The sequence below is a fragment of the Camelina sativa genome, chromosome 14, assembly GCF_000633955.1.
Source record: "Camelina sativa cultivar DH55 chromosome 14, Cs, whole genome shotgun sequence".
In the NCBI taxonomy this organism is placed as follows: Eukaryota; Viridiplantae; Streptophyta; class Magnoliopsida; order Brassicales; family Brassicaceae; genus Camelina; species Camelina sativa.
In genome coordinates this window covers 29370086-29393036 of record NC_025698.1, presented here as the reverse complement: position 1 = coordinate 29393036, position 22951 = coordinate 29370086, and the positions used below count along the sequence as shown (strand labels likewise).

The 22951-nt window shown below is 35.1% G+C and overlaps 2 protein-coding genes across 2 annotated transcripts; one reads left to right on the top strand and one right to left on the bottom strand.

The window, feature by feature from the left end:
* On the bottom strand, positions 17266 to 20560 carry LOC104742828 (receptor-like protein 12). Its single transcript, XM_019235625.1, has 2 exons — positions 18926 to 20560; positions 17266 to 18751 (listed from the first exon to the last, which is right to left on the bottom strand). Exons 1-2 carry the CDS (start codon positions 20558 to 20560, stop codon positions 17399 to 17401), a joined length of 2988 nt encoding a protein of 995 aa, XP_019091170.1. The 3' UTR covers positions 17266 to 17398.
* On the top strand, positions 22331 to 22842 carry LOC104744120 (uncharacterized protein At1g43920, Chloroplastic-like). The gene is made up of 2 exons (XM_019235624.1): positions 22331 to 22504; positions 22588 to 22842. The coding sequence occupies exons 1-2, from the start codon at positions 22331 to 22333 to the stop codon at positions 22840 to 22842; spliced, it is 429 nt and encodes a 142-aa protein (XP_019091169.1).

Below are 22951 nucleotides of genomic sequence, written 5' to 3'. Positions count from 1 at the left end.
AATTTTATTTCTCCAAAGATCTGAGTTCCAGTCAGGTATGCAAGTGGCTTCTTGTAGTAAACATGTGCATACATGTTGTACGTTGTAACAACTGTTAATCTGTTATAAACACTCCTGGTCAATCTTACTTCTTATGACGACATAATCTTATCTTCGAATAATTTTGGTTGTTATATTATTATGTATATAATGTACACTTCATATACAGTGAGAGTCTGGTAGCATTTGTGTTACTGTTAATGGTTTTAACCCTCTTCTCTTTAAGTTGATTGTGTCATTTGCTTCTGGGGATGAAGTTATAGTTTCTTTTGAGTATGAGAAGCCGATGGGAGTTTGTGAGAACTGTTTTCGGCTCACTCATGACTTGGGAGGCTGTCCGGAGCTAAAGAAGCCTACTGGAGATCAGAGTTTTGAACCCCAACCGGATAAAAGAGGGGCTCAACGACATCAAGGGATGGTGAAACAAGGGATGTTTTATAATCAGGGTGGATGGGAGAAGCCTAGGAAATATGTCAAGAGAGCTCTAGACTTTCAAACACATGATACGTCTGCTGGGGCTGGTAGTTCCGGTTCTCACCAACAGTATAGACATCATGGATCTCAGCTGGGTAACTTTGGTGGGAAACGTGGTTCTCAGGTCGCTAATGGAAAGCAAATGGGTCAGGTTCCTCCATTTCAACTCAACAGGAAGGGTTCTAGGTCGGTTTGGCCTAAGCCTTTATACAAAGCTAAACAAGACCCTAAGGATAACTCGGTTCAGGAAGTGGTTGGTGATTGATAACTCTCTAATTTGCATGTTTAAAGCATCCTTTTTGTCCATATTTTGCATTGTTTATACCCTAACCTTAGCATTTTTAGGTCATTAACTGTAGGAATTCACATTTAGGCAATTTAGGGTGTTGCATTCTTGCATTTGCATATTTTGGATGAAAACAGGTGCTTTAGAGCCTAAAATGGGGAGAAACAAGGTCAAATCCGAGCATGTACCCGAAGGAGCTATTGAGCAGGAAGAACAGCCCGAACACCAACCCGATCGAAGAGGATCCAAGAGCAGGAAGAGCAACCCGAAGACTTATCCGAAGGGCAACCCGAGCTCATCCTCGAGCCCCTCATCGAGCAGACCCTCGGGCAGGACTGAGAAGCTAGGGTTAATGGGTTTCCATATATAAACCCCCCTCTTCTTCCTCTCGCCCTATCACGCCGCAGACCCTCAGAACAGAGATCGAGAGCTTCTGGGATAGAAACTGAGCGACTCAAACTCTTTCTACACTTTGTTAGGATTTATTTACATTTCTTTTGCTATTCTTTTAGATTTCGGTTCTGTACTCTTCTACTCTATTCTATTTTTAATACAATGCAATTCTCATTTATCTATGTTTTTGTGCTTCTTTCCATGAGATCTGAGTAGTGTAGTAAGGTTTCTAGGGATGGGATAGACGATTTTGTGTTCTTGATCGGTTAGGATGACTTAGCTTGGATATTTGTGATTTATAAATTCCCTTCTAGATTTGTGTTCTTAATGCTATCAACAGACCGAGAGGTTGAGATTAGATCTAGGGTGTTTTACCATCGAGAGGTGTAGATGATATGCTTGAATCAATCAATGCTAGAGATTTCCTCACTTAGCCTAAGAGATTAGATGAGTAAGGGGTTTATTGACAATAATGAATCGGTTTGTATTGCCTGCTTGGTCATGTTTCTCCAACGAGAGTTGGGTAGGGAAGTGATTAAGGTTGATTGTTTCTATCACGAGAGTATTTTAACAAGATTTTAGAGATTCATTGTCTAGGGAATATTTGCTTGAGGCATGTAGGACATCCATACTGGTTAGGAACACTTAGGACTCGATTACCCCATCCTTAGGAGCTTTCTCATCTTGATTGTTTACATTTTCATCCATCACTCGATCCCTTACCTGAACTGGTACTCGATCACCAGCTTCGTGTAACCCCTCGAGCTGTTCATACTCATCTTGCTTACTCGATTACCCCACCTGATCCTGTACTCGAATGCTTGCATCGAGTGCTTAGGTCGTGTGGTTCTTGTTTATTCGCTTTCTTTTATTTATTTTAGGATTGTTAGATCAAAATCATTTCTTGTCTGGCTTGACTTGCTTGCTTCTGATTGCATCCTATCTGCTAGCATATCAACCATTTGGATTGATAACCCTTTGTACTACAACTGCATAGGGAATTGATACCCTAGGTGAAAATCTTATTATCAGTGATGGATTTGCAGGATCAGACCTTGGTGAGACTCAGCGGCATACAGGGATGGAGGTTTCTCCTCAACACAAGACTGGTAAAGCTCATGTAGTTTCAGATTTTGAGGAAGCTACTGATGATCTTTTAGAGGATGGTGAATTCCCGGATGGCAGTCTCCAAGAGGAGGGTGATGCTTCGGTTGGACAGGCTACTGAACCCTTGGTGGATATGGGGTCGGGTTGTTCTGATCCGACTGTGGGTAATATGCAAGGTATCCCTTCATCCTCTAAACCGATTGATTTGGCTGTGAGTGGTGTAAGTTCTGCTTTGCGTAGTGTTGACTTAGGATTAAAGGTTGGCGATTGTTTGAAATTACCTAGCTCTCGGGTTATGAAAGTTGTTAAAAAACCTGTCTTGTCTTTGGCATCTCCCGGAAAATGTTTGCTAGCTAAAGCTCTATCTAAACCTGCAGGTGAGGGACACAAACAGAAAGTGATGGGGAAATTGGGGACCAAGGTCACGGATGGTAATCCTCCTGGTGGTGGACGACCAATCAAGAAAGGGACGGTGGCTCTCCCGAAACCACCGGCTCAAGCGTGAAGATCATGAGTTGGAACTGTCAGGGCATTGGGGCAGACCTGACAGAGGAGTACTTGGGAGATTTATGGAAAAAACATCATCCCAATATTTTATTTCTTTCAGAAACTAAAAAATGTTTTTTTTATTTACAAAAATTCAGAATAAATTTGGTTATGACAAGTTGTATATTGTTGATCCTTGCGGATCTCGTGGTGGTTTAGCTATTTTTTACATGGATGAAAGAAAACTTTCTATTTTATTTGAAAGTGATCGGTTAATTGAGGCTCAAGCCTTTTTTGGGCAACAGATGGTTTTTTTGTCCTTTGTTTATGGGGATCTCGTTCCTCAACACAGACATAAGGTATGGGATAAGTTAATTGATATAGGTTTATCTTTTCGAATTGATCCATGGTTTATGATTGGTGATTTTAATGAACTTGTTGGGAACCATGAGAAAACAGGCGGGGCTTTGAGACCAGCCTCTTCATTTATACCATTTAATTCTATGATCCGACATTGCGGTATGTTAGAATTTTCCTGTTATGGTGAGCAACTATCTTGGAGAGGTAATAGACAGAATAATCAGATAGTCCGATGTCGCTTAATGAAGATTGGCACTGCTTTTTTCCACATTCAAAGGTTGATTATTTAGAGATGATTGGTTCTGATCACTGTCCTATTCTAGCCACGTGTTTTAAAACGGATTTACGGAGGCATCGGCAATTTTGATTTGATAAGCGCTGGTTAGGAAAAAAAGGTTTAACTGGGGCGGTGGAGTCTGGGTGGAATCGCACAAAAAAATTTTGGATACCGGTATTTGTGGATAAGTTAAAGAATTGTCGTAATTCGATTTCTTGGTAGCGGAAAAACAATGTTTTCTCTGGACCGACCCTTATTCCTCCTTGAAGGCGGCCTTGCAGGAGGCAAAGATGGATGATTCGATTTTGCAGGAAGAAATCCGGAGTATTGAGAGGAAACTAAAGGAGGCTTATTGGGATGAGTTATATTGGCAGCGGAAAAGTAGGAAGTTCTGGTTACGGGTTGGCGACAAAAATACAAATTTCTTTCACGCTTCCACGAAACAGCGGCGAGTAAGAAATACGATTGCTGGTTTATACGGTCCCGATGATGTCTGGACTGAGTCGGAATCTGGTATGGAGGATATTGCATCAAAATATTTTGCGGACCTTTTTAAGCGGTCTGATGTGAGGGGGGTTTCACATATGCTTCAGGAGGTCTCTCCATTAATTACAGATAGCATGAATAGGGCCTTAACAAGGGAGATTACGGAATCAGAGGTTCGCAAAGCTTTGTTTGCTATGCATCCCGAGAAATCACCAGGACCTGATGGGATGACAGCTTTGTTTTTTCAGCGATTCTAGTCTTCACTAAAATGAGATTTGGTGGCTTTGATTAAAGATTTCTTTCGTACAAATCGATCTGATCTGCGGTTAAATGAAACAAATATTTGTCTCATCCCAAAAAATGAAAGGCCTGAACGTATGACAGAATTTAGACCGATTAGCCTTTGCAATGTGAGTTATAAGATTATATCTAAAGTCCTGTGTTTCCGGCTTAAGCGGTTTCTCCCATCTCTTGTTTCAGAAACACAATCAGCGTTTGTTTCTGGTCGGTTAATCACAGATAATATCCTTGTTGCCCAGGAGATGTTTCATGGCTTAAATACAAATCCTCGATGTAAATCTGAGTTTCTGGCCTTCAAGACGGATATGAGTAAAGCTTATGACCGTGTTGAATGAGATTTTTTAGAAGCGGTTATGGAGAAATTGGGTTTGATAGGAAATGGATTTCCTGGATTATGTGATGTGTATCCTCGGTTTCGTATCAAGTCCTTCTTAATGGCTTAATGGGGTTCTATTAAGCCACATAGGGGTTTACGTCAGTGGGACCCTTTATCTCCTTATTTGTTTATAATCTGCACAGAGGTTTTAATTGCCAATATTAAAAAGGCTGAAAGAAAGAATAAAATCACGGGTATTAGTTTAGCTCGGGATTGTCCCACTATTTCGCATTTGTTGTTTGCGGATGATAGTTTATTTTTCTGTAAAGCTGAGGCGGCTGAATGTACTACGGTTATGGAGATTATAGGAGACTACGAGAAAGCGTCAGGGCAATAGGTTAATCTGGAGAAATCCTCCATTATGTTTGGCAAGAAAGTTTCGCCTGAAATAAGGACCCAGCTAAAATTTTTAATGGGTATATCCAAATAAGGGGGTATGGGTTCGTATTTGGGTATTCCTGAAAATCTCCAGGGTTCGAAAACAAAAGTTTTTAGCTATGTCAACGAGCGTTTGGATGATCGTGTGAATGGTTGGTCTGCAAAGTATTTATCAAAAGGTGGAAAGGAAGTTATGATTAAGTCGGTAGCGTTGGCTCTTCCAACCCACGTTATGTCTTGTTATAAATTACCGCAGAAGCTAACATCTAAATTAACGAGTGCTATTTCAAACTTTTGGTGGAAGTCCAATGATAAGGCGAGAGGCATGCACTGGGTAGGTTGGGATAGATTGTGTAAGGACAAATGTGACGGTGGTTTGGGTTTTCGTACATAGGAACAATTCAATGACGCAATGTTGGCTAAGCAGTAATGGCGGTTAATTCATTTCCCGAATTCCCTGATGACTCGGGTCTTGCGAGGTAGATATTTTCGGAAAAACATCCCTTATAGGCTAAGAAGCCATACTCCCCTTCGTTTGCTTGGAGGAGTATTTACTCAACTAAAGGTTTGGTGGAACACGGATCAAGGTGGGTGATAGGTTCGGGCTGTCAGGTTTTGGTATGGCGAGATCCTAGGATTCCGGATATTCAGCCAAGACCAGCTAATGGCCGAGGGAGATTGTTACATCCCAATTTAATGGTTAATCATTTGATTAATCCAATTACTAAGGAGTGGCATATGCCAATCCTTGAGGATTTTATGGACCCGGTGGATATCCAGATTATTCAAACTATGGAAATCAGTAAATTATTTAAACCAGATAAATTGATTTGGCACTTTACTAAATCAGGGAAATATTCGGTCAAATCGGGTTATCGGCTCGCACGTGAATTAATTAAAGAGGTTGAATATGGACCGACGTGCACGACCCTTAGGGCACAGGCTTGGAAACTTGAGGTTCCCCCAAAAGTTCATCATTTTTTCTGGCAGATTGCCTCCGGTACCCTTCCTGTGATAGAACGTCTTGCTTACCGGGGTGTACGGTGTGATACCCTATGTAAACGATGCGAATTGGAGGTGGAGACTATAAATCATGCACTCTTCGAGTGCTCCAACTCGCGCCGGATCTGGGACTTATCCCTGGTTGACTTAACATCCGGGGGTTTTCCTTATGGTTCAATTCAATATATTCAAACTTAGATTTTCTATTTTGGCGGGTGCTATCCCAGTCGAACGGTTCGGATATATGTCTCCGCTTACCGTGGCTTTTCTGGTCAATTTGGAAGGACAGGAATAAAAAAGTTTTTCAGGGAATTGAGGGAGAGCCAATTGATGTAATTAATCAGGCGGCCAGTGATAAATTGTTATGGGAAGAGGTCAAGCCCCTCTACTCGGACTCCCCAGATCTTGTGCCTTTGGAGATTCGGGATCCTTCTCCCCGGTGTCAGGTCGATGGATCTTGGAAGGCTTCAGATCTTTTTGTAGGTTTGGGCTGGTGGTTTTGTAATAGTGAGGATACCACGCAGCTATTGGGAGCATGGAGTCAGCGATGCAGTCCTTCCCCTTTACATTCGGAGCTTCATGCTTTGATTTGGGCGATGGAATCCCTACTAGCGGCGAGTGTTGACTGTCAGAGTTTTGAGATTGATTGTGCAGAATTAATGGCAATGGTGCAGTCTCCCGATGAAATGGCCTGCTTTCTCCAACCTATTGGATGATTTCAGTTTACTCCGACCATCCTTTCCATCCTTCATGCTTTCGAGGATCCCGCGTATGTCAAATGTACGGGCAGATTGCCTTGCTCGTTCTTCGAGGTTTATATCTTCTGAAACTTCTTTTGTAAACTCTTTCTCTCCTGTTTGGGTAACCAATCTTGGAGTTACTTTCTAGATTAATGTTTGGTTGAAAATAAAAAATAAAAAAGCTCAAGGATACTGATGAAACGAGTAGTCTCGTTATATATTGAAACACATAGAAAATCGGCTACTTCGAGAGCCAAATGTCGGATTAGTTGAGCAGGCTTAAGTATCCATTGTTTTTGTTTTCTATCACGAGTGTTTCACAGGGATTTTATTATAGATATTTTAGAGAATTATTAATTGTAAAAGTATCTATATTAGTTATTTAGGGAAGGAGAGTGACTTTAATTTTATTTAAAATATTAAAAAAAAAAAAAAAAGAAGAATATGAAAGTGTCTTTAAACTCATTTTGAGGTGTTTCTACGTAGACATTTTTTTTTACGTAGACATTTTTTATTTCCAAAGTATCGATGTTTTTATAGTTTTATTACTAAATTATATTTAAGACACCTATGAAAATATTTGGATAAAGATGGTCTAAATCTCAGTTTCTTCGTGGCAGAAAATACTTGTAGTTCACACTATCCCATATTCCACATGTACGTGTTTATATATGTTTCTAAAACGTACGTGTACACTTATTCTTTGTAACGTACGTCTCTGGCTCATCAATAGCTAGAAGTTATATATAGAAGCTTCGAACATGCAGATTTTTTTAATTAAAAAGGAAAAAATGGATAGAGAAGAAAATCTCTAGAAGCACTTGCATGTCTAGTTACCGGTTGAGTGAAAATAACCCAAATCTCTCTTGTGAAATACGTGTTGTTACTCACGCAGATTCTTTTGTTCGATCGTTATATCCACTTGCTATAACTTTTTTGGATTAGGAAAGGGAATTAACTTGGTTATAAACTCATAATCAAGTCACATATTGTCTATTTAGTCACTCTTTAAAGTTAAAGTTAGTATATATTACGAGAAATAACTTTTTGAATTCAAGGTGAGCTATGATCGCTAATTAAATAATTAACATAGACTACTAATTGATAATGATGTTGAAACTTTCTTTAATTAGTAGTAGTAGAAGAATCTGTGGGCACAAGAAGAAAACAAAAGATAAGCCAATCCATTAATCAAGGCGCAAAGACAGAAGTAGGTGTTAAGTGTCGACTGTTGACCAAGTCGTTTAATAAAAAACAAAGAAATGAAGAAGAATTTAAGTCTTGGGTCTCCTCCTGCCGTCAAAAATTTAAGTCTTCCGTCTTCAAGAAATACTGAAGAAGAATCCAAAAGACTTGCGGTTAACCGACGCGGCTCTCATCCCTTGAATCTTTATCCACGTGTTTTTTTGCATTAAACCGAGGTTCCTGAGCCGCGCGTTCTCGTGATTATGCCACGTTTCCGAAACTTCTCTCAGATGCGCCGTTCCTCTTTTCTCTTTTTTGTGAATTTTCCATATCTGCGTTAAAATTAAGTTTACTACATAATAGACTGAAGGCATAACTCAAAGGGGTTTTCCGAAATGTATGAAACGAAAAACATGGTAGTGAAACATGGTAGTATACCGAATCAACTTGTTAGATCGAACATTTGGAAATATGGATTGACAATCTCTATTTTCCCACACTAATGTATAATATCTTAAGATAATTAGATCGAATCACATGCCGAATTTGTATAAATAGCTTCAAAGATACTCTCATACTCATGCACATCATTTATTCTGATTTGATAAAACATAGGTGTAGAAATTAAGGATTTGAGGAAGTGATTGAATATTGTTGGTCACGGAAAACCAATTTGACGCCATGCAACATGCATCATTTAGGGATACAATGAGGAGTTATATATATAACTTAATATTTTAAAATAATACGAAACATTCTTAGAAACTTACGACAATGAAGACTGATTTATTAGCCATCTATAAATTAATAAATTTTTATAGTCATGAGTTGGACTAGTATAAAATACTATAATTCCATAAAAATGATAAAGTTTTTTTTTATATATTCTATATAAATATATAGTCCCATTACTCTCATAAATTAATAATCATAAAACTAATATATATGTAATTAAGAAAATTAGCAAAATAACAATAAAAACTAAACTAAATAAGGCGCCAATTATTTTTTCCCATCAAAAGAAAAAAATTTCCGCCAAAAAAAATAAAAAAAAATTTCCGCCAAAATTACGAAATTGGATTTTCCCACCGATTTTTTTGAAATTTATACTTTATAAAAAACCTTTTAAAAAGGTTTACAAGATTTTTAAAAGGTTTTTAAAAAGGTTTACAAGGTTTTAAAAAACTTTTTAAAAAGGTTTACAAATTTTTAAACTTTTTTAAAAGGTTTATAAAAACCTTTTAAAAACCTTGTAAAAGCGTTTACAAGGTTGGAAACATTTTAAAAACCTTATAAAAGCCTTGTAAATTTTTTTTGGCGGGAAATTTTTTGTATCAAATTTTTTTATCAAATTTTTTGCTGACAAAATTTTTTTTAGCGGGAATTTTTTTCGAAAACTTTTTGGCTGGGAAATATGTCGGAATTTTTTTTTGCGGAAAATTTTTGTTTTTCATTTTATTGATTAAAATATTTTTCATGTAAGGGTAAAATGGTCATTAAAAATTAAAAGAGAGCAAAAATGAAAATAGCCAAAAAGGGATATTTTTGAAATGAGATATATCAAAAAAAATGTATTTCTAACAAATTCTCTTTTAATATAACAAACACAAAATAATTAATAAATCAAAGAAAAATGGAATAGTAAGACAATTTAGAGTTGGCAAAATTCATAAAAAATATGTAAATTTTAAACATAGAAAGTGTACAAATAACGAAGATTCTAAAAAATATTATAACAAAGAATTTTTCAAAAATATACAAATCTCTCTATTAATTAATTATTTTTAACTTATCAATAAATTAATAACTGTATAATTTAATAAAATTTCACAGTCTCGACATTATTAGTTTACTTCAATTCAATATTCGACTAAATTATTTCACTCCAACTACCTAAAATCTAAATGATAACACAACAAATAAGTGGCATATACAACAGTTTGCTAAACTACAATGATCTAGCTTATATGTATGTTCAAAGATTCATTTTTTCCGAACATGCGCGCAAATCGTAGCTGTGCATCCTTCTTTTTGTCATCACGATATCAAAAACTACTAAAATAAATTTTGACGATTTTGTTTGATAATATTTACGTTTTACCATTTAAGTATATAAAGGTAGTATCCCAAGCTGTAGCAAGTTGCAAAATATTTTTCCATCACCTAGAAAATATATAATATTTTGTAATTCGATCATAAAAATCAAACACAATCCATGTTTGTTGAAAATGTGAAGTGATTCATTAAATGATTTGTAGATCCATATAGAATTATAAAATCATAAAAATCAAAACACATGCATTTTGAAATAACATGTTTTATCTTTGGATTTAAATCCTTTTATTTTTCACTTTCAAATCCATTCAAATCTATTTGAATGTAGATTCTGAAATCCCAAAACAAATCATTAGATGAATAACATGAGATTTTAACAAGTATTTATAGATCATATAACCAATAACACATAATTTTGATAAGTTTTTTAAAATCAATGATTGAATAACACATGATTTTTGTTTAGATTTCCAAATCCATTAAAATTATCGAACCAATAATCTCCCTAAAGACCAATGACACTTTGATGTAATATCCTACAAAACTAACATTAGCTTGTTAAAAAAAATTCAATTAATAGGAGAGATTTTTTTGGTCAGTACACATCCTACAAAAGAAACCAGTAATATACCTTTTTTACCAAACGAACATTCAAATGAAAGATATCTATTTTTTGTCATTTTTTTCATTATAATAACGTCATATATAATGACCCGTTAAATTTACAAATTTCAAATATTTTTGTTCGATAATATATATTTTTATCAATTAGACTAACATATAACAATTTTTTTGTTGCCGCCATAACGACATAATAACGGTCCACTAATATAAAATGCCAAACTTTTTGCGGGGACTTTAAAAAATACCCCTTTTCCTATGTCATTGTTTTAAAATATCCTTTCATGTTGGTCATTTTCAAAAATACCCATTTTCTATAAATAAAATCACTAAATTCTAAACCCTAAACTCCAAATACTAAACCCTAACCCCTCAAAACTATATCCTAAATGTAAAATGAGAATCCAAACCTACAAAAAAAATTCTAAAAATTAATTTAACACATTGAAATTATGTAAAAAGGGTAAAAATGAAAATGTTCAAAAAAGAAGGTATTTTTGAAAAGAAGTATCCCAAAAAGGGTATTTTTAACAAATTATCAACTTTTTGTTGGTACAATCGAACAATTTGTTCAAAGTATATATCTTTAACCAAATAGGCATGCAAAGAAAATAAATAAATATTTTTTTCCATTATAGTAACATCATAGCAAACTGCTAAATTACAAAGTTTAAATATTTTTTGTTCGATAATATATATTTTTACCTATTAGACAAGAAAAGAATAATATTTTTGTCGCCACCATAGCTACATACTAACGATCCCCTATAAATCTTAAATTTTTTTTGACAATTTTATTTTTAACAAAATAACATATATTACGGTACACTTAAGTACAATCCGACAATTTTATTTGATAATACATTTTTTACCAAAAGGATACACGAATAAAATAAAAATATATATATATATATATATATATATGTAGACTTTTTTTACTAAATAGACATGCAAATAATAGATATATATCATACAAATTTCGTAATTTTTTTTTTTATAATATAGCTTTTTACAAATTAGACAAGCAAATTGTAATAATTTGTTGCTACCATAACGACATACAATGGTCCAGTAATTCACAAGATTTATTTCTTACAAATAACATATACAACGGTAAATTAAACTATTTCGGAAAAATTAGTTTGGTAATATACATTTTTACCAATTAGACAAACACTTTGAAAATGTAGAATAACACATTTTGTGAAACAAAGTTAAATCTCTAGAATGAAACATAAGGAATATATGTTTTGATCGTTATAGAAATGTTATATAAAACGACACACTAAATTACAAACTTGAAATTTATTTTGAACGGTAATATGCAATTTTACCAATTATACAAGCAAATCATAATATTCTGTAAAGACAAATAATGGTTCACTAATCTACAAAACCTAAAATTTTGTTAAACAAGATTTAATTTTTACATAATAACATATGTAACAATAAACTAAAAAATAATCGAATAATTTTTTCAAAGTGTATCATTTTTACTAAATAGGCATGAAAATAAAAGGAATATATATTTTTGTCATTATAGTGACATCATATAACAAACTTAAAAAATATATATGTTCTATAATATTATTTTTGGCTAATTAAACAAGCAAATAATGATTTTTTTTGGCACCATAACGACATATTAACAGTCCACTAATTTTTGAATGAATATATTGGTTGACATATTAACAGACATATTAACGACTTAAAATGTTCTCTACATCAAGCTAAAACGGAATCTTATTAACACACTGTAATCACGGTTGAATGAATATATTATTGGTGAACGGATTTAAAGTATTGAAGACTTATATCGGGATCAAATTCCGTTTCAAGAATGTTGGAATTATGAAACGTCTTTAGCTTGGTGAAATGAAGCACTGCACGGTCAGTGAATGTTAGCTCGTCAACTGCATCAGAAAGGAATATTTTCAGTAGTGGGATTGCATGCAGAAATAGTAGTTGAAAGGAAAGAGTAAATCCATGAGTAGCTGTGTGAGATTGTGATAATTGATCACATAGAGTGTTTGCACCATTCACTATCTCACCAATTGTGACCCTCTCTAAAGTTCTTACGAAAGAAAGCCGCCCCCACAGATATCTGACGGAAGGTTCCAAATCTTGGACCAACTTGACTACTTTACTAGCAGCTTTAACATTCGATGAATTGCAAATCAGAATGAGATAACATCAGTGATTTGAGTTTTAGAATGGTGTCTAATGCAACCCCATCTTCCACCTTAGTCCGAGAATTATATCTCCAAAGATTCCCTGTGCCCAATATTTCCTTTTTGATTTAAAACAACTTATTTATTTTCAGTTTTTGATAGTTACTTGTTTCACAAAACTTCCTCTTTTTGTCTTAGCTATATTTAATCTTCATAATTTCATAGTGCAATTGTTTCGTCTATGTGGATTCGATCCTGAAGTGTTACAATGATACCACTAGATCGTGGTGGAGTACGCATTAGGTTTTAATTGACCTTCTGATCACCGATCCCGCAATGGAGATTCTCTCTATGTAGACAAGATAAATGTGAAGTTAATAAGTTGTCCACAGAGATTTAAAAAAAATAAGATGGAAATTTTGATTAATATTGGTTAAAACTTACTTGAAATTAGGGTCGCTAGAGTCACGGCTGTCTCCAATTGTACTTTCATTAACGAGGATAAAGTTGGGGGGAGGTAGACCATCAATGGGGTTGAATACAAATGCTGGTGGGATCAGATCTGAGTTTCCCTTGACAGCGAGTGTATTGGTTTCCATCTCCTGGAGGGGACCGTTGTCTGTGTTAGGTTTCATCTTTTGGAGGGGACCACTGTCTGTTTAACCGGAGGGGACAAAAACAAGGGTCAAAAAACTCAGAACAGTCGATTAGTTAGATGCGAGAAAGGGAGGAAAAACTGTTATACTTACCGCAGATTAGGAGAAGAAGAAATACTCCAGTGAATATAACTCCAAAGTACACTAACGACGGTTGGAGCCATGATAGGACGAATGTAGTTTTATGTGGAAAATTAGAGAATAAGGAAGAAATGGAGATATGTATTTAGGATTTTTGCGTAATGGAGAAATGGAGAAACTAAAAAACAAATATAATTTTGTTCATCTACCTGCTTTAATTTGGAATTGTTATGGGAAAGCCAACATGAAAAGACAAGACACGTACAAAGTAATAAATGAGTCAGAACTAAGAATTAAACAAGGAAAATAACCGAAGAGCGTTTAATTCAATCTCTTATAAGGCTGTGGTATTGGGTAAAAAAAATTATGGAATGTGGTAGAGAGCATGAAAAATGTTTTGGAATGTGGTAGTTATCTTAGAAAACTATTAATTTTTCATCATTTATACTACAAGTCCCATAAGATTATTTAGATAAATGTATTTTTCCAATCATGCTTAAAATTTGATTTGAAAACTAAGCAATAAAAAAAAGTCATGTTTTTAAGTTGAAGATATACAAGTTTTTCGGAACGACGTCCTATTTCTCCCTCGGAACTATCCACCCCGATCTTTGACCTCGTTCTATATCTCCTTCGAACTTAAGAATTCCACCTATTTCTACCCGAATCCATAGTTTTATTGCTATTTCTCCATCGACTTTGGTTTAAACGGTTTTGAAATTAAATCCGATACAAACCCACATAAAACCGGTATGAAATCAATTTATAACCCAAGTAACATATACAACCCGACCCATCATGTTCTTCACTTGAATTGAAATAAAAAATCCCCAAATTTATTTTCTAAAAACCCTAAACGGCTAAACCAGAAGAACAAATCATGAACAATTTTGAGGTAAAGAACATTAAACTGTTTCAGAGAATGAGAAGAATGAGGATTTTGAAATCAAAACATATATTCACCAACGCTTAGGCTTAGCTGATAGCTAATCTGGAGTCTACAACGAGTCAAACTAAAAAATGTGCTGCATTCTCCATGAAGGAGCTCTTGAATCTGCAAACACTGACACGATTCCTGGATTTTGTTTTTCTGGATCGAGTGCATATTGATCTCTCTACAAACGGATAAAAGAATATCACGATCTCTCAGCAATTTTGTTTATTTCTTTGGTGGGTTTTTCAAAGTCCATCTCTCTCTTTCTCTCTTCAGCGTGATTGTGTGAATTATTTTATAAATTGTGTGAATTTAAAAACATTATTGATCTTTCTTTCTCTGTTTTTTTTGTGTGTTGATACAGGGGAGAGTTTAGCTTAACCAACTTTGAGGTCTTTTGCCATCTGCGTGTATGGTTAGACTTCAATAATCGCTGTATTTGGTCGAAAATATATACATTTATAAACAGAATAATTTGTTTTAAGGTACAGTAAAACCTCTATAAATTAATAATCTATAAATTAATAAACACTATAAATTAATAAATTTTGCTGGTCCTAAGTCGGGCCAGTGTAAAAATTAACAAAATTCGATAAGATAATAAGATAATATTTTTTTTTGAAATCCCATGTAAAATATGGTCCCGATAATATCATAAATTAATAATAATGTAAATTTATATATATATATATATATATATATTGATAGAATAATGTATGTTTTTCCTAAAGCTCAATTCTATGGAACAATTGTAAAGTTGTATTTTCAAACTATAACTATAACTTTAAAATATTCTATAACATGTCATAAAAATGGTTAAATTTTTAAAGTTTTCAATTTTTAGATATGCATCATTTACAGTTTGATAATTTGACAGATTATTAAAATAGGAAAATTGATATTATTATTCATAAATTTAAATTTATGTATTTCATGTGTATAAGTCAATTTGTTAGTATATGTAATTAATGTCAATAATGTTTTCTAAATATTACAAGGTCAATTCTTAAACCATAAAATTTACAACATTCAAAAATCTAATCTTATTCTGCTAAAATTGTCTCAATTCATAATTTTTAAAAATTTAAACAATTAAAAATTTATCTAAAAATTAATAATTATTATTTTATAATGTAAAATAATAATTATTAATTTATAAATAAATTAATATCATTATAAATTAATAAAATGTCTTTATCCCAACACTATTAATTTATAGAGGTTTTACTGTATATGTGTATACTTAAAAGTCATTGTTTTGATTATCTGTCTTTTTATGATTGTTTGTAGGGTTTTGAAAAGAAGAAAACGAGAAGAAGAAGACAAATCGATTTGGGAATTTTTGATTTTAGAGTTTTTTAGGTTTAGTTTTGTAATTGGGTTGAATTTTGGTTTAATCTGGTTACATGGGTTTATTAGTTGGCTAATCAAATAGTAAACCAACAGTAAACCGTATAAATCGAGATTCATGGGGTAATAGATGATATTTGATATTCCGATGGGGAAATAGCAATAAAACTATAGATTCAGGTAGAAATAGGTGGAACTCTTAAGTTCGAAGGAGATATAGAACGACGTCAAAGATCGGGGTGGATCTAGTACGATGTGATAGTTCCGAAGGAGAAATAGGACGAGTATTAATATTTTTACATTTTGGTAAATGGGTTGGTTTTAAATCTGTGACTTTTTAAAGTGTTTAAAAGCCATATTTGCACTTTTATTTAAGTGTACTTTTTTCCAAGACAACAAATTCGTCCCAACTATAAAAAATCGAACTAGAAGGTCGACCAAAATTTTATTTTCCTTCAGAGCGGCCAAATTCACCGCCGCTACCCACAAGTCCCAACTCGTAGTTGTTAAAATTTAATTATTTTCTTGTGGAAAAAGCTAAAGAGATGCGCGTGAAAGAAAGAGAGAGGAACCAGTGGCATGGCCAGACCAGCCTCGAGCCCTCTGCCTTTTGTTTTTAGAAAATTATAAACGCGTTTTTGTTTGTAAGCAAATGACTATATGTTCAAATAAAGTCTTCTGGCCAAGTAACATTACATTACACTCACTTTATATAAACAAAAAAGACATCACACCACACACTTCATATGATATATATATTAGCCAACAGCTACCAGTGCATAAGGGACTCCGAAAATTTAAAAGAAAGACCAAGAAGCCAAAATGTCAAGATGCTAAGAACTCTTGTGGTCTAAAGATCATTTTTCTTACTTTTTGCTCTAGTATTCTTGACAAAGGATGCAGCCAATCTTCCATGCGATCCTTCAAAATGACCTTCCAGCTTTTCTTGGTTTGGTGGAAGAGAGAATCGTCACTCGAGGAGAGAAGCGAGGAGCAAAACACGAACAACTCGGTTTTGCACATGGCTGCGAAGCTTGGTCACCGAGAACTCGTCTCCAAGATTATTGAGCCGACCGTCCCTCCTTTGTTCCCGCAACGCACACGGAGACACATCTTTGCATCTTGCTCCTCTTCTTGGAGACGTAAACATAGTTACGCAGATGCTAAACACTGGACTGGAACATAGTTTAGTGTTAATTAGCGTGGATGTTTTATGCGTAACTATGTTCAGTGTTTATATCTAATCACAGACACAAAGACAAACACAACCATGTACCCCAGCTTTGAGTAATGAGTAAACGGACGTGCTTATCAAACGGCTTGTGCAATTTAATATTGATGTTTTGTTATTGAATTAATCAAGAATGTAACATTGCATTCACTCAACAAACCTTATTGTTGTCTCTCTTAGCTATGGGTGATTACGGTAGTAAATAACCAAAGTCAAATTATCTAATGAAATTGTAATATTTATATTATTCACCAACTTTTATTTTTGGCAGTCTTAATTTGGTTTAATAATAGTTCAAAACATATTATACAAAACTTGATTCAGCTCACGCTTAACACTTGAAATACAACAAAATTTTAATGAACATAACAACAATGCGATAAGGAAGAGAGAATGCATCGATGAGTGACTTAACGAGTTCTGATGCTTTGTTGCTTGTTTCGGCCAAATCTCTTCATGAACCACTCATGCTTGTATGAAACTGCTATGTATCCCATCACCAGCCCAAATACAACTCCAGGTGCAAAGCCTAAACCTGCTGCCATCCAACTGAATGATTCTTCTTCTTCTTTTGTCGCCACCAGTTCGGGTTGTGGTGGTGTTGGCGTTTTGATATGACTGCAAACATCCTTAAGGGAAGGCCCATTAAGTCCGGGGTTTCCTTCATAGGAGGAGCAATTTTGTCGTTGAAATTGTGTGCCTTGTGGTATGGAACCTACAAGCTGGTTATGTGAAATGTTTATCACTTCGAGATAAGAGAGTGCCCCAAGCTCAGAAGGAATCTCACCAGAAATCTTGTTTTGGGATAGGTCGAGTGACTCAAGATTCGTCAAGTTTGCCAAAGTAGATGGGATGTGGCCGGTGAAAGCATTGCTTGACAAGTTGAGAATAAGTAGCTCCGTCAATAGACCAACGGAATCAGGAATAGGTCCATGGAGTTGATTTCCTGAAAAATCAATGGATGTGTAGATTGTAAGGATACGTTCCATCTCCATTGCTACTCCTTTACTCATCAAGACAAGTGAATAGTAGGAGTTTCCTGAACCACTCCGAATGTACTCTGGTTCTATATTATTATCTCTCTTGGAGGATATTGCAGTCCAGTTCAAAAAGTAATCAAATGGCAAAGTACCAACGAAGTCATTATATGATACATCAATGATTTTCAACTGAGGAAACCCAAACCAAACCCCATCAGAATTATGTAATGTGCCATTAAACTTGTTAGAGCGGAGGACGAGAACTTGAAGCTTCTGCAAAGAATTCAAGTGGAAGGGAAACATGTCGTTAAATGTGTTGCTTCCCACGTTTAAAACTTCCAAGGCAGAGCAACCACCAAGAGAAGCCGGAATTTTTCCCTCTAATCGGTTATGACTGACGTCAAGTGTTATTAAGCTCTTGGCGTTCTGAAATATTTCAGGAAGAATGCCGCTGAGTTTGTTGTTACGGAGATTTAGATCTGAAAGAGAACTCATCATCAGAGTCTCTAAACACCAAGGAATTGAGCCGTTGAGGTTGTTGTCTGATAGATCTAGAACTGCTAGAGAGCTTAGTCCACATACTGATCGAGGGATCTCCCCGGTGAAGTTATTCTTAGAACCAAAAAAATATTGGAGATTCTGGGAGGATGGGATGTGGCCAGTGAAAGCATTGCTTGACAAGTTGAGAATACGAAGCTCCTTCAGCAAACCAATGGAATCAGGAATTGGTCCATTGAGTTGATTTCCTGAAGAACTCAACAAGAGAAGCAGGAATTTTGCCCTCTAACCGGTGAAGTTATTCTTAGAACCCGAAAAATATGTGAGATCTTTGAAGGATGGGATGAAGAGAGGTCCTTGGAAAGCATTTGAGCTTAGATAAAGAGTACTGATTTGACTGTCAGGAGAAACTTTTGAGGATCCATTAAAACCGCTGAGAGAGTTGTTAGAGAGATTCACCTCAAACAACTTTGGCAGTCTCCACAACCAGTCTGGTACTTGACCTTTGATTATGTTGTTGGAAAGGTCTAGCCTTCGTAACTTTCTTCCGTTTCTTATAAACTCAGGGAACTCAGTGATGTTGCAGCCTGGCAAGAACAAATATGCCAAATTTGGTAGAAAATCCGATTCAGAAGTGATGTTTGTTGTTGAAAGAGGAATGCCTAAGAATAATAACCAGTAAAGCTGCTTAAGAGGCGAGAAGACATTTAAGTCAACTCCTGGACCGATGACTTTGTTGAAATTTCTACTTTCAATAGAAATTCTTTGTAAATTAGGCAAGAAGAGAGAGATATTCCCAATCCCAGTAAAATCGCTGAATTTGTTATAACTCAAACGGATGTCAGTCAATGAGGGAATCTTGAGTAGGGATGAAAGAATGTCTCCCGTAAAAGAATCATCTCCACCCAAAAAAGACTCTAATTTGGAGAATTGGCTGATGTTTGGTGGAAGGAAACCTGTGAACTGATTTGAAGAGAGCCCGAGTGTACGTAGTTGGGTAAAATTGAGTATTGAAACTGGCAAATTTCCATTGAGCTTGTTATTCTCAACAGCAAAAACAGTCAATTGTTTTAGATTGCCACCAACAAAATTATTCCCACCAAGATCGAGAATAGAGAGATGAGAAAGGTTCCCAAGTGAAAACGGGATCTTCCTTGAAAACTTAGAGAAGGAAAGGGTCAAAGAAGTCAAATGTTTGAGGCTGCTAATGGAGTCGGGTATGGGGCCTGAAAAGCCTGTGCTTTTAGTGGACAGCGCTACTAAAGAGTTATTTTTACGAAACATGGGAAGATTGCCTCTAAGATTTGGATTGAAGCTTAATCTAATGGACTCTAAGCTCGGTATCAGAAGAACACTACTTGGAAATTCTCCAGATAGGTTGCAGTAAGAAAGATGTAGTGACCTTAGAGATCGCAGGTTTGAAAACTCATGGGGGATTTCTGAAGAAATGTTTACATAGCTCATATCCAGTTCTCTAAGATTCCTCAAATTTTGAGCAAGTAGATGAAGAAAGGATTCATCAATGGATAAAAACGAAGAATCATCAGAATACTCAAAAGAAGAAGAAAGATCGAGAGACACCAACTTGGTTAGCTGAAGAAGCTTGATTGGAGTTTGGCCTGATAGTGAAGACTGGGAGAGATTAAGTCTTTCTAGTCCCATGAGTTTGTCAAATTCAGCTGGGATTGGCGAACCAGTGAAGTTGTTGTAAGCAAGGTTCAAATCACGGAGATGACGCATTCTAAAAAGACTACTGTTGGATTTAAGCTGGCCATGGAGGTTGCTGAAACTAAGGTCTAGCCCGATCACTTTGCCCGAATTAGCAGCACAGGTGATACCATCCCAAGAACAACAATCACTTTTATTCACCCATGATTCTGTTTTCGGAAAAGATGACCAAGCTTCTGAAATGTCCCAACGAAGCTTCTGGATCAAAAACTCACTCTTCAACTCAAGAAGAGCATCCCTTTGGTCGGAATGACACAAGTGTTGTGTAGAAGAAACAAACGTGTTTAGAAAACTTGAAACAAGAAAAAGGAAACAGATGGAACGAAAAAGGAAGCTCATTTTCTGATTAGACAAGAAAGCTTTCATATTTGTGGAAATGAAAAAGTAATATGAAGTAGTGATGGTAAATTAGTGTTGCAGGTCACTAACATATATATAAAAAAAACAAATACATGAAGCTCCATTGACTTGATGATTTGAAGTCTTTTTGAAGAAAAAACTTCCCTGCTAAAAAATCTTATGAGTCCTTCCAAATCCAATAGACTTGACTTGAAAGACCATAAACTCGTTCTTGGCCCCTAAAAAATCAACTTTATATGGGAGTTGGGACCCCGTATGGCATTTTTTCTGTGAAATGCCTTCATAGTTGTCCTCTATCCAATTCCAAACCTGAAACATACGTTCAGTATTAACTTTCCAAAATTTGCATTTCTTTAATTTCGCCACAAAACTAATATTACTTTCAATATTATTTAATAAATAAAGACAAAGAACAAAACTTGTAGACTTGGCTAATTTGGTTGAAGAGTTTTGTTCTCGAAACTGTGCTACTTGCATTAGTAAAAAAGCGATGCCATTGTCTAATGTCACCAAACCCATACGTCACGTTTTTATCTCTCATCACTGCCTCTTCATCTCTCAAATTTTCTGTTTAATCATGTAGTTTCTTACATGANATGTTACCAATCAAAGCCCTAATTAACGTTGGACATAAAAGGAGAAAAAAAGATCTTCAAACTTCATAATTTTAATCATTAATTATGATCATTATGAAGGTATAGAAATAGAATAATAATTATGGTCCCCCTTCTTTACCTATTATACATAGCCATTTTCATGAAGTTGATGAGTTTTGCATCTAACACCGTCAAATGCTATTGTTCTTGTAAGAACATACTGTAACTTTTGTTAACGGGGGAAAAGTGGAGATTAACTAATAGAGATTAAGCTTATTCGACTAGATGGTTTCGTAGAGGATTATATATGACATATATTCTAGAATATTTGATAGTACGTGGTTACTATTCTTTTCTACAAATCTAGTTTCTGTATTTCAATTATGAAAATGAAAGGTTCAATTTTTCTTAGAGAACTTTAGTTCCTCTTGAGCATCCGCAAGTTCGAATAATGTCTTAGAAGTGTGAAGTGTCTGTTTTGCCGTAGTGTCTCGTCATTTTATATATCTTTGAAGACCCCGAACATGTTCATCTTGGATTATGGGTAAGTTAGCCTAATTAATACTAGTACTAACAAAATTTTGGGTGAACTGGCAAAGTAACGACTGTGCCAAAGATTAATTAAAATTCTTTGTAAGTAGAAATAAGGAATTTATGTCATATTGTCCATCAATCGCTTTCGTCTGTGATGCTGAGATATTAACTTCTTACCAGTTCTCTCTTTCTCTAAACTTTAATTTAGCCCTCCACTGCACTTTAGTAGTATTGGTATCTTTCTTCTATTCTATCCAATCGTTTGGATTAATATTATTTTCAAAGAATTGATTTATATCCAAGTTTTGTAACCAAATTCAAAACGGGGAAAATGCCATAAAAATCCCCAAAGTTCAAATTTAGATAAAATAATCCCCAATTTTTGAGATGTCATTTTAATCCCTAACTTTGGGTTAATTTAACCCAAAATAGGGAACTTTCTTTAACCATCCTGTTTTAGGCACACGGTTAAATCTCCATTAGAAGCTAATAGACAGGATTAACAAACCGTTAACGGCTTCCGTTTAGCCAAAACGACGACATCTTATAAACGAGAAAACAATAAAGAAAATAAGAATCCCCAAATCGATTTCTAGGTTTTAGTTTTCAAATCCCCAAATCGATTTCTCAACCTTTCTCTTTTCCGATGAGTTCGAGTTCTATCACATCCGGTGGCGTAGGTGAACGTGGTGTGCCGTCCAAGTGTGTGTGTGGCTTAGATGTCAAGATATTTACCTCTAAAACTCAAGAGAACCCGGGACGACCATTCTTTCGCTGTGTAAGCAAACGAGATGTCAATACGTGGACAAGCAAAAGAAATGTAAGTATATGTCAATTCGTGCAGTTCAAATTCGGCTTCATAATCATGGTAACCTAACTATATTTCATTTAATTGTACATTAGAATCATTTGTTCAAGTGGGTGGAGGATGCCGTGTTTGAAGAAGTAGAAGATGCCTTACCAAGACTATCCATCATTGCAAATGAGATTAGCAAAATCAAAGCAGAGGTCAATGAGATAGATGCTACGGTGAAAGAATTGAAGGAAGAAGACATGGCCAACAAAAAAGAACTACGCAAGTTTATGCTGTGCTTCAAAGTCGGTTTTGTCTGGCTTTGTGTTATGAACATTTTCTGTAGTTTTGTATTGTTTAGGTAAGGAAATCAGAAGACCTTTATGTTAGGTTATTAAAAAGAGCTTAATGTAAACTCTTTGTGATCTTAATGTAAACTCTTTGTGATATTTCTTGTTGGATGATTTCTTTGAT

Excerpts from the sequence above, each read along its gene's own strand:
- LOC104744120 (XM_019235624.1), top strand. The coding sequence starts at position 22,331 with ATGAGTTCGAGTTCTATCACATCCGGTGGCGTAGGTGAACGTGGTGTG. Across the intron at positions 22,505-22,587 it reads CGTGGACAAGCAAAAGAAAT|AATCATTTGTTCAAGTGGGT; the intron begins GTAAGTATATGT and ends ATTGTACATTAG.
- LOC104742828 (XM_019235625.1), bottom strand. The coding sequence starts at position 20,560 with ATGAAAGCTTTCTTGTCTAATCAGAAAATGAGCTTCCTTTTTCGTTCC. Across the intron at positions 18,752-18,925 it reads GACTGCCAAAGTTGTTTGAG|AGGGCAAAATTCCTGCTTCT; the intron begins GTGAATCTCTCT and ends TTCACCGGTTAG.